Consider the following 12,292-nt stretch of genomic DNA (forward strand, 5'->3'; position numbering starts at 1 on the left):
GGACCAACAATAAAATAATCAAACATGGAGTCACTAAAGTGAAGAAAGAGGCTAGGAAAAATCAAGGCAGAAACCATTGTAATTAAGTGAAAGAGTGGGTAAACATTTGAATTGGATAAAGATACAGGGCCATGGGGGAGTGTGAGGTATTGGATTTAGTTTTGGATTGCTCTATCAGAGAGTTGGTCCAGACAAGGCCAGCAGAATTGCCGCCTTCTGTTTGTAATTGTTACAGTTCTGAAGGAATGCTTTGACAGCCATTTCTCCGTCTGGACTTTGTAACCTTAAAGAATAGGAGGGAAGTAAGGGAGATTGAAATAGTTTAGCTGTTGCCAAACCATGTATTTGCAGCAATAAAAGAAATTGGAAATGAAGCACTGAATAACTTGAAATGCTCTGCTTAACTAGACAAAAGCAAAACTGTGGTTTAGCCCAACAGGTAGCAGTAAACCTAACAAAAAACATTTTGGGATAATGCCAGCTCAGTTATCACAGTATATAATTATGAGGAGCGAATAATCAGATAACAGATTGAAATAAAAACTTGAGGAAGAAATTATAAACCAGAGTAATAGCAAGAGACCCATTGACATTTAGAACACTGTTACTGAATGATTATATTCCATTTAAACAAACACAACCCTCAGCTTGTCTCTTCCTCTGACAAAACCCGTCCACCAATTTAAATTGTTGCCTGTGGAATTTCCATTTAAAATACATGAGAAAGAAAACAGGCAATTTCACATTGTCGTGTAATAGCCACCAAAGTTTTTCAGTGTTTCTGGAACTGGCTTCCTTTCAAAGATGCCCTTTCCAAATTTGCCACTCTGGCGCTGCGCTTGGTAAACCCAAAGGGTGCTTATATTGATGCACTTTCAGAGACTTCATTAGAGAACAACAAATTATTTATTTAAAAGGATCTACAAGAGCAGGCAGCAAGTTCTGGAATGCCTCTTACCTAAGAGAACTCCTCCCCCTGAGCCCCGATTGGTCACCCAGACCAGGTGACCCTTACCCTGCTGTGTTGCCCTTACGGAGACAATCGCTACAGTGCTCCAAAGGACAGGGACATTTTACCTCATAGTGGTATCATTAAAGGTCTCTCGCTACTCTAAGGTCATCAATTTAATTACTCAGTGCCTCGTCACAGAAATAGCATTGATAAAGATTCCATTATATGTGGTGATGCATTGCTAACGGTATCTGTGGGGCGTCACATTCCTATAAGTCTTGTCCAAAGAGTCATTGGTGAAAAGGTTTTGCTTTGGAAGTGGTTCACCTGAAATACTCACTCTGCAGTTATTGAGATTTACAAATTTTCCAGGCCTTGCTGAAGGTTATATCCCATTAAAGTTCAATCACAGCAGCTACAAATCCAAAGATAGATTTTGCCAGCATTTCACTATTGTTTATGACGATCAAAGTACAGCATATATGGAATGAATAGATTGCTCCTCCAAAGGCCCAGAATCCTAAGCTGGTTTTTATTCTTGTTTCTTCCATATTGCCACTCCTTGCTGCTGTACCTACTCCGTGATTGCTTCTCGGTGTTCAGCTGACCACATAGGTTCTCAGTACCAGAGGGAAACTGAAATCCCGGGATGGAAGGAGTCCAACAGGCCAGAAAGATCCTGGGTTTCATTTCTGCCTGGACTCATTTAGTTGTTCCCAGCTGAGAAGGGGAAAGATCAGACAAGGTCTTCATCCTGATTAGCCTAATGTCAGGTGACCAGAGTTGGGATTGACTCCGATGTCCCTCGAGCATTCAATTAGCCTGCCAGTACTTCACAATTCATTAGCATCAAATAGTCAATTGGACCAAGGACCATAGAGTAGTGGATGACCATGATGCCCAACTCCAGTTGCCTTCCTCAATATAGGAAGATTGGAGAAGAAAAGAATGCATGATAAAAATAAAAGCAAATAGAGAAGTAATTATACCCAGTCACTAAAGAGCCTCTGGTACCTATTGTGGATCTGCTCAAACTGTTTGCTAAAAGTAATCTGACTATCTCCAACCTAATTCATATATTTATTTACTTTGTAAGGACCAAGACCATATAGGAAGCCATGATACATGATTAATATTTGTTCAAAGGTTGTGCATCTTTATTCCAATTATTTCCACTTCTTGCTGCTGTGCCCCCTTCTGCAACCTAGCTGTCAGCCTCCAAAAGGCTCCCACAAATACTGTTCCATATTCAGCTAACTTGCAGGCTGAATTTGGTTCTGTCCCATTTGCAGATCAGCTGTAAAGATCTACCTGTTGAGGTTAGATTCTGGTCATGTTCCATAGTCCAGCATGTTAGAAGTCAGACCTGGTTCTGTTCCATCATCAGGTTTAGTTCTGCTGACTTTGTTGCTTCTCCCTTAATAAATCTGGTACTTGACTGGGAACTGGAGTAAAGGTATAGTCGCCATAGTCCCAGATGACCATAGGCTGCTTTCTCCGTTGAGGGGGTGTTTTAACCGGAGGATCATCACACCTCAGGCGAGGAGCAAGGTTGAGAAGGCGGAGCCTTCACAAATAACCTCAGCCGGTACGGGGATTGAACGCATGCTGTTGGTCTCGTTCTGCATCACGAACCAGTTGCCCAGCCAGTTAAGTTAAACCAACCACTGTTGGGAACTGGAGTACAGCATTATTGCGTGACAGAGAAAGACATTCAAGAGATAAATTCGCAAGGGACTTCCTCAGGAGCCGTCCTATCATTTCTGATTTATTTTGGAGTCCGAAATACCTTTGACCTGTTGATAAGGTGGCAACTGACTTTAAAATTCTCTACATTCATCTTATCTAAAGAAATACAGCACTTTTCCTTTCTGATGCCCATAACATTATTCTTGCAGTGCCCAGTGCTCCGCCTCGTAAAGTGGAGGTTGAAGCATTAAACTCCACTGCTTTGAAGGTCATTTGGCGCTCTCCTGTCCCGAACAAACAACACGGCCAGATTCGAGGGTATCAGGTGCACTACGTCGAGGTGGTGGATGGAGAAGCCAGGGGACAGCCACTGATAAAGGATATCATGTTGGCCGATGCACAGGTTAGGAAGCAAAATCAAAACGTGGTGGTGGTGGTTGTTGCTGCCATCCCAGTAACAATTGTAGGTTGATGATGTCGATTGCGAAAAAGAATCACAGGTGACGGAAACATTGACCACGTACGTAATACAGTAAGAACTGGGGAAATGAGCAACAGCCTGATAGACTGCCTAAAACTAATGGCAAAATAATCCAGAGCGAGAGGAGGAGAAATCTCTTTACTGAGCGAGCTGTTACGATAGCGAATGCATTGCCTGGAAGCTGATGGAAGCAGGTTCAATAACTTTGAAAAGGGAATTGAATATACATTTTAAAAAGGACTAATTGCGAGGCTCTGGAGGAGGAACAGTGGGTGTGGGGACTAATTTGGTAACCCTTTCGGAGAGGCGGCAGAACGGGACAAATGGGCTCCTGTGTTTTTTTGGGGTGGATTTTATGCTTCTGGAGGTGAGGACGCCCAGACGAGTAACTGGTGGGATCAGGCAAAATCCAGAGTCATCTACAGCACAAAAGACACCACCAACCAGAATAGCTGGTCTGTCCAATCTTCAAGAAGAGGGCATGTAACACATTGGTTATCAGATTGGTAAACAGGAAATAGTTAATCCCAGTTAGGATCTGGTTGATGGAGTATGTGTATACTTCCCCTGCCCCACCATCCCCAACCACCCAACCCAGATCCAATGATCCTGTGCATTCTGGCCTTATGACCGTAAGGGACATCCCTCTATTCTTCCTTGTGCTTGTATGGAAGTCAGTGATTGTAACCTCAAATGGTGCCTGAATGTCAGTATTGTACAATTAAGACCCATTCCAGAACTTGAGCCCGCAATCCAGGTCTTCTGTCCTTCAGATGAAACACTCAGCCCAGATCCTGCCTGTCTGTTTGTGCGGATCTAAAGGATCCCATGGCATTATTTGAAGAAGAGACATTTCTCCAGGTGTCCTGCTCAACCTTTCCCTCAACCAGCAACTGCAAAATTAGATTAACTGGTCATTTATTTAATTGCTGTTTGAGGGACCATCCTCTGTTCAAGACGGTTGGTGTGTTGAGGGACAAAGCAATAGCCACTTCAGGTCAAAGTAATTGATTGTCCTTGCAATGCTTTGAGGTATCTCTGAGAGAGGACCCCCCCCCCCCCCACAATGGACATGGAGAACCCCCACCCAATGGACATGGAGTACCCTCCGCATGCACATAAGGGGAACACCTCTCCCCCCACCCCCCTCCCCATGGGGTTCCTCACAGGGCTCTGGCACTTCCAGGTTGGCATTGCCAGCATGTCAGGGGACAGTGTCAGGGCACTGCATCCGGGGCGATACTTACCTGTGTGCCCCCGGCGAGGTCATCATGCCTGGTTTTCATTTTTGAAAACCAGCAGCGATTCGTGCCTGCGTAACATCACGCCGGCTGAGTGGGAAGATACGCTGAGGGCCGAAGTAGCAGCTTCAAGCCCGCTAATATTGGAATGTATGCAAATCAGGCTCGCGCCCTTCCTGGGTGTGAACCTGATTGCCTCCTCGGAGGGGGCGGAGGCGGGGATGATGGGAAATCAAAATCTCGCTGGCACAAATCCCGTTTATGGCTTTATGAGATTTAGCGGCCTTTATAGAACATACGCCTGCCGCTGGAGCAGCTGCAAAATCGCAGTTATTGTGTCCTATTGTGGGCACCGCACTATAGGAAGGATGTGAAGGGTGCAGAAAATATCTGTGAGCATGGTTCCTAGGATGAGGACCTTAAGTGGATAGATAGGAGAAGCTGGTATTGTTGTTCTTATACAAGAGAGGGTTGAGAGAAGATGTGACATGCTCAAAATCATGCGAGACAGAGGGGGGGAGGGAGAAACTGTGTCCATTGGCAGAAAGGTCGGGAACCAGAGAATACCGTAGGCACGATTGAACTAAAAGGGAGCAAAGTCCCATAGCACGTGTTTAGTCACGTGTTTACCGGTGCTCACAGCGCTGAGAAACACGTGGCTATAAAACACCACCTGCGTTAGATAAGGGGCCTTAGTGGAGAACACACAGCCAAGGTCACACATAGCCCCGTTTCGTGCACAGAGGCACTCTGCTCGACATAACTCCTCAGTACAGTGAGATCGGGGCACCATTTTTAAATGCCATCCCGATCTCTGAGGCCCCCAACCTCTCCCAACCCAACACACTTTGGGAGGGTCCCCATCCCTCAAATCACCCGTGCAGGGCACCCCAGCCTGATCATCAGTGAACAAAAAATGCCAACGTAGCACATTGGCAGTGCCACCTGGCAGTGTCCCTTCCAGCTGGCAATGCCACCTGGGCACCTTCACAGTGCCTGTTTGGCACCCAGTGGTGCTGGACTGATAGTGCCAGGGTGGCAGTGCCAGGGTACCACCCTGCCAAAAGGGCATGCACCTATGTGCCTCTGATCCCCTGGGAGACCTACACACGTGCTGTTCCATCTGGCCCCTGTTTGTGGAGATCTGTACTGAATGGCACTTGCCCAAGGTCTCCACAGCAAAGGCAATTGATCCTACGCCTCGGGTAACTTAGAATCTGCACATTAAAGTGAGGCTAGCTTTCTCGCTTTATACAGATTTGCTAAAAAGCGATCCCACCCTGAGTGGGCAGGATTTTCATCGCAATGTCTTGCGAGACCGTGTTAGATCTCGCAAAGCGCGGCGAGCCGGATAGATCCCGGGAGTGGGTTCTCCCAGCTTTTATCGGCCATGCTACGTCATGGCAAACTGCTTTTCATGCATAGTGTGGCTATTCAATCGCTCCCCGAGTTAAGGTGATTGGCACAAGAACCAACGCTGACATGAGGAAAACCATTTTTCCGCAGCAAGTGGTTAGGATCCGGACCCACCGCCTCAGTGTACTGGAGGCAGATTCACAGCTTTCAAAGTGGAATTGGAAAAACACCTAGAGAGAATGTTTGCAGGGTTATTGGGAAAGGGTAAGGTTGAGGGTGGGGGGAGGGGTTGGGGACCCAATGTCTTCCTGTTTACTTCCATTGTTTTTAATGAATCAATCTATTTCTCATTCATTCCTATGATGTAGCATTCAAGCGGACCAAACCTGTTTCCTGTCATTTGCATTATTTGAATTTCAAAGTTCTGAACCCCTTTTTGCTCCATTGTACAGAATTGCAGTGAAATTAACCCCTATCCAGTCACCCTGTTGTGTGAAATTCCTGATATGAGGGCAGCACGTTAGTACTCTGTGCACACTATTGAATGGTCAGCGCACCAACTTATAATCAATCGACTGAAACTCCAACTACAGACATAATTTAATCGCTTGTGTGTAATGCTGTTTGTCTGTGGTGTCTTCTCTTGTTTCGGTTAGATTTAATCACTAAATGAATGATTAAATGGACTGTGCTGCAGCATTTGCAAATTGCTTATTTGTCTTCTGGCTTTTCAAAGTTCCACTGTGGGGGATAAGGCCTCTTGGTATCTAGATCTGAATTTGTTAGACATGAACCTGCTATCAGACACAATTGTTTGTTTTCATTCAACCACTTTCAAACCTGCCCATTGAATTACAACAAACGATATGGATCTATTGTCACAGAAATAACTGATTGGGCATGGCCGGTCTACGGTAAAACCAATATTCCACAAGAGCCTCCTCCCATGTTAATGACCTCTTCCTATCCTGCCCCCTGCATAGCCCTCGATTACCTTCTACCTCACATATGTATCAAGATTTGTTTGTGTATTAGCTTCAACCAACCACCCCCTGAGGCAGCATGGAAGGTTCCACACACTCATCACTCTCTGTGCAAGGAGATTGCTCCTAAATCCATTTTTTGATCTGTTAGCGGCTAATGTGTATTTATGCTACCGTGTTCTTTCAAAACCCTTCATAGTGTTAAAGACCACTATCTTAATCTTCTCAATCCTGAAGAAGAGAGCCCCAACCTGTTAAAATCTTCCACACTAGTTGCATCCCCTCAATTGTTGATAACCTCCTCATAAATGTAATTTGCTACAGTGCAGGTATGGCATTTTTAAAAGTTCACGTTTTTGGCCCAGGATCTTGTGGACGGTGAGAGGACATCAGCTCATCTGGGCAGTGAGATGTGCAGTTTCCTGGTGACTTTCCAGCCTTTAGAGTTAGTGGAGAGAAGTCAGTGGGGCCTGCAGTCCTCACTGGCCAAATTTACCAAAAGGCTCCTGGCAATCAATGCTCCGTGTTGGATGGACAAATCAATGAACTCCAGCAATCCATAGAACATTTCACCTGATGATGGTGTAGGTTAGGTTCATTGCACTAATAGTAAACCTGAAAGCCCTCGCCAGCCCTCCTGCATGCATTCTGTGAGTTTGATTGCTGAGCATGGAGCCAACCCTATGCCTCCGGGTAATCAGCATTAGCTGAGGAATATACAGGCTAGTAAAGTCCAGCTTTCATTCCATGGGAACTTAACTGGACTCGGCTGAAACAACGGTAATAGGAGGGTACCACGTGTGGCCTCAGCGGCTTTGTCTGAGAAAAGTTTTAAAAAATAAAGTCCACACCAGTGTTCCCTGAATACGCGATTATAGTCTTGACTATAGCACAAAATATGCGATCGCAAATTGGCTGTACATTTTACTCCACTCCCGATCTTCTGTTGAAAACAAGCCAATGACTGAGCAGGAGTAAAACCAGCCAATGACTGAGCAGGGATTAAAATAGGCCAATGATTGAGCAGGTGGTAAAACAGGCCAATGATTGAGCAGGGGGGGAAACAGGCCAATGATTCAGCAGGGGGGTGAACAGGCCAATGATTGAGCAGGGGGGGAAACAGGCCAATGATTGAGCAGGGGGGGAAACAGGCCAATGATTCAGCAGGGGGGTGAACAGGCCAATGATTGAGCAGGGGGGGAAACAGGCCAAAGATTGAGCAGGGGGGGAAACAGGCCAATGATTCAGCAGGGGGGTGAACAGGCCAATGATTGAGCAGGGGTTAAAACAGGCCAATGATTGAGCAGGGGGGGAAACAGGCCAATGATTCAGCAGGGGGGTGAACAGGCCAATGATTCAGCAGGGGGGGAAACAGGCCAATGATTGAGCTGGGGGTAAAACCAGCCAATAATTGAGCGGGGGGGGGGGAAACAGGCCAATGATTCAGAAGGGGGGGAAACAGGCCAATGATTGAGCAGGGGGGAAAACAGGCCAATGATTGAGCAGGGGGTAAAACCAGCCAATGGTTGAGCAGGGGGGGAACAGGCCAATGATTCAGCAGTGGGGGAAACAGGCCAATGATTCAGCAGGGGGGAAATGACCAATGATTGAGCAGGGGGTAAAACAGGTCAATGATTGAGCAGGGGGGGAAACAGGCCAATGATTGAGCAGGGGGGGAAACAGGCCAATGATTCAGCAGGGGGGTGAACAGGCCAATGATTGAGCAGGGGGGGAAACAGGCCAATGATTGAGCAGGGGGGGAAACAGGCCAATGATTCAGCAGGGGGGTGAACAGGCCAATGATTGAGCAGGGGGGGAAACAGGCCAAAGATTGAGCAGGGGGGGAAACAGGCCAATGATTCAGCAGGGGGGTGAACAGGCCAATGATTGAGCAGGGGTTAAAACAGGCCAATGATTGAGCAGGGGGGGAAACAGGCCAATGATTCAGCAGGGGGGTGAACAGGCCAATGATTCAGCAGGGGGGGAAACAGGCCAATGATTGAGCTGGGGGTAAAACCAGCCAATAATTGAGCGGGGGGGGGGGGGAAACAGGCCAATGATTCAGAAGGGGGGGAAACAGGCCAATGATTGAGCAGGGGGGAAAACAGGCCAATGATTGAGCAGGGGGTAAAACCAGCCAATGGTTGAGCAGGGGGGGAACAGGCCAATGATTCAGCAGTGGGGGAAACAGGCCAATGATTCAGCAGGGGGGAAATGACCAATGATTGAGCAGGGGGTAAAACAGGTCAATGATTGAGCAGGGGGGGAAACAGGCCAATGATTGAGCAGGGGGGGAAATAGGCCAATGATTCAGCAGGGGGTAAAACAGGCCAATGATTGAGCAGGGGGTAAAACAGGCCAAAGATTGAGCAGGGGGGAAACAGTCCAATGATTCAGCAGGGGGGTGAACGGGTCAATGATTCAGCAGGGGGGAAACAGGCCAATGATTGAGCAGGGTATAAAACAGGCCAGTGATTCAGCAGGGGGTGAACCAGGCCAATGATTGAGCAGGGGGGAAACAGGCCAATGATTCAGCAGGGTGTAAAACAGGCCAATGATTGAGCAGGGGGTAAAACAGGCCAAAGATTGAGCAGGGGGGAAACAGGCCAATGATTCAGCAGGGGGGTGAACGGGTCAATGATTCAGCAGGGGGGAAACAGGCCAATGATTGAGCAGGGTATAAAACAGGCCAGTGATTCAGCAGGGGGTGAAACAGGCCAATGATTGAGCAGGGGGGAAACAGGCCAATGATTCAGCAGGGTGTAACACAGGCCAATGATTGAACAGGGGGGGAAACAGGCCAATGATTGAGCGGGGGGGGGGGGGGGGGGACAGGCCAATGATTCAGCAGGGGGAAAACAGACCAATGATTCAGCAGGGGGAAGACAGACCAATGATTCAGCAGGGGGTACAACAGGCCAATGATTGAGCAGGGGGGTTAACAGGCCAATGATTGAGCAGGGGGGGAAACAGGCCAATGATTGAGCAAGGGGGGAAACAGCCCAATGATTGAGCAGGGGGGTGAACAGGTCAATGATTCAGCTGGGGGTAAAACAGGCCAATGATTGAGCTGGGGGTAAAACCAGCCAATGATTGAGTGGGGGGGAGGGGAAACAGGCCAATGATTGAGCAGGGGGTAAAACCAGCCAATGATTGAGCAGGGGAGGGGTGAAACAGGCCAATGATTGAGCAGGGTGTAAAACAGGCCAGTGATTCAGCAGGGGGGGAAACAGGCCAATGATTGAGCAGGGGGGGAAACAGGCCAATGATTCAGCAGGGGGGTAAACAGCCCAATGATTGAGATGGGGGGGTGGGGGTGGAAACAGGCCAATGATTGAGCAGGGGGTAAAACCAGCCAATGATTGAGCAGGGGAGGGGTGAAACAGGCCAATGATTGAGCAGGGGGGAAACAGGCCAATGATTCAGCAGGGGGGAAACAGGCCAATGATTCAGCAGGGGGGAAACAGGCCAATGATTGAGCGGGGGGCGGGGGCGGGGAGGGGGGTAAACAGGCCAATGATTCAGCAGGGGGGAAACAGGCCAATGATTCAGCAGGGGCGGTAACAGGCCAATGATTGAGCGGGGGGGGGGGGGTGCGGGGGGGAGAAACAGGCAATCATTGAGCAAGGGGGGAAACAGGCCAATGATTGAGCAGGGGGGAAACAGGCCAATGATTGAGCAGGGGGTAAAGCCAGCCAATGATTCAGCAGGCGAGGGGTGAAACAGGCAATGATTGAGCAGCGGGGGAAACAGGCCAATGATTGAGCAGGGGGTAAAACAGGCCAATGATTCAGCAGGGGGGAAACAGGCGAATGATTCAGCAGGGGGTAAAACAGCCCAATGATTGAGCTCGGGGGGGGGGGGGGGGGGAAACATGCCAATGATTGAGCAGGGGGTAAAACAGGCCAGTGATTCAGCAGGGGAGGAAACAGGCCAATGATTCAGCAGGGGGTGAAACAGGCCAATGATTGAGCAGGGGGGAAACAGGCCAATGATTCAGCAGGGGGGAAACAGGCCAATGATTCAGCAGGGGGGGGTAATAGGCCAATGATTGAGCGGGTGGCGGAAACAGGCCAATGATTCAGCAGGGGGTAAAAGAGGCCAATGATTGAGCAGGGGCGGTAACAGGCCAATGATTGAGCAGGGGGGGGGGGCGCGGGGGGGAGAAACAGGCAATGATTGAGCATGGGGGGAAACAGGCCAATGATTGAGCAGGGGGAAACAGGCCAATGATTGAGCAGGGGGTAAAACAGGCCAGTGATTCAGCAGGGGAGGAAACAGGCCAATGATTCAGCAGGGGGTGAAACAGGCCAATGATTGAGCAGGGGGGAAACAGGCCAATGATTCAGCAGGGGGGAAACAGGCCAATGATTCAGCAGGGGGGGGTAATAGGCCAATGATTGAGCGGGTGGCGGAAACAGGCCAATGATTCAGCAGGGGGTAAAAGAGGCCAATGATTGAGCAGGGGCGGTAACAGGCCAATGATTGAGCAGGGGGGGGGGGCGCGGGGGGGAGAAACAGGCAATGATTGAGCATGGGGGGAAACAGGCCAATGATTGAGCAGGGGGAAACAGGCCAATGATTGAGCAGGGGGTAAAACCAGCCAATGACTGAGCAGGGGAGGGGTGAAACAGGCCAATGATTGAGCAGGGGGGAGAAACAGGCCAATGATTGAGCAGGGGGTAAAACAGGCCAATGATTGAGCAGGGGGAAACAGGCCAATGATTGAGCAGGGGGGGGTAACAGGCCAATGATTGAGCAGGGGGGAAACAGGCCAATGATTGAGCTGGGGGTAAAACCAGCCAATGATTGAGCGGGGGGGGGGGGGGAAATGGCCAATGATTGAGCAGGGGGTAAACAGGCCAATGATTGAGCAGGGGGGAAACAGGCCAATGATTCAGCAGGGGGTAAAACAGGCCAATGATTGAGCAGGGGGTGAACAGGTCAATGATTCAGCAGGGGGGAAACAGGCCAATGATTCAGCAGGGTGTAAAACAGGCCAGTGATTCAGCAGGGGGTGAAACAGGCCAATGATTGAGCAGGGGGGAAACAGGCCAATGATTGAGCAGGGGGTAAAACCAGCCAATGATTGAGCAGGGGAGGGGTGAAACAGGCCAATGATTGAGCAGGGGGGAAACAGGCCAATGATTGAGCTGGGGGGAAACAGGCCAATGATTGAGCAGGGGGGAAACAGGCCAATGATTGAGCTGGGGGGAAACAGGCCAATGATTGAGCAGGGGGTAAAACAGGCCAATGATTGAGCAGGGGGGTGAACAGGTCAATGATTCAGCAGGGGGGAAACAGGCCAATGATTGAGCAGGGGGGGGGGGACAGGCCAATGATTCAGCAGGGCGGGAAACAGGCCAATGATTGAGCAGGGGGGAAATGGCCAATGATTGAGCAGGGGGTAAAACAGGTCAATGATTGAGCAGGGGGGAAATAGGCCAATGATTCAGCAGGGGGGTGAACAGGTCAATGGTTCAGCAGGGGGGAAACAGGCGAATGATTGAGCAGGGTGTAAAACAGGCCAGTGATTCAGCAGGGTGTAAAACAGGCCAATGATTGAGCAGGGGGTAAAACAGGCCAATGA

The 12,292-nt window shown here is 49.0% G+C and overlaps 1 protein-coding gene across 1 annotated transcript in view; it reads left to right on the top strand.

Moving 5' to 3' along the window:
- LOC140395214 (receptor-type tyrosine-protein phosphatase delta-like) overlaps window positions 1-12,292 on the top strand; it is a 634,165-nt gene that overhangs the window by 441,495 nt on the left and 180,378 nt on the right. The window contains exon 13 of the mRNA XM_072482754.1: window positions 2,851-3,044. Coding sequence (XP_072338855.1) covers window positions 2,851-3,044 — 194 coding nt within the window. The remainder of the gene's footprint in view (window positions 1-2,850; window positions 3,045-12,292) is intronic.

Source organism: Scyliorhinus torazame, chromosome 18, assembly GCF_047496885.1.
Source record: "Scyliorhinus torazame isolate Kashiwa2021f chromosome 18, sScyTor2.1, whole genome shotgun sequence".
NCBI classification, from domain to species: domain Eukaryota; kingdom Metazoa; phylum Chordata; class Chondrichthyes; order Carcharhiniformes; family Scyliorhinidae; genus Scyliorhinus; species Scyliorhinus torazame.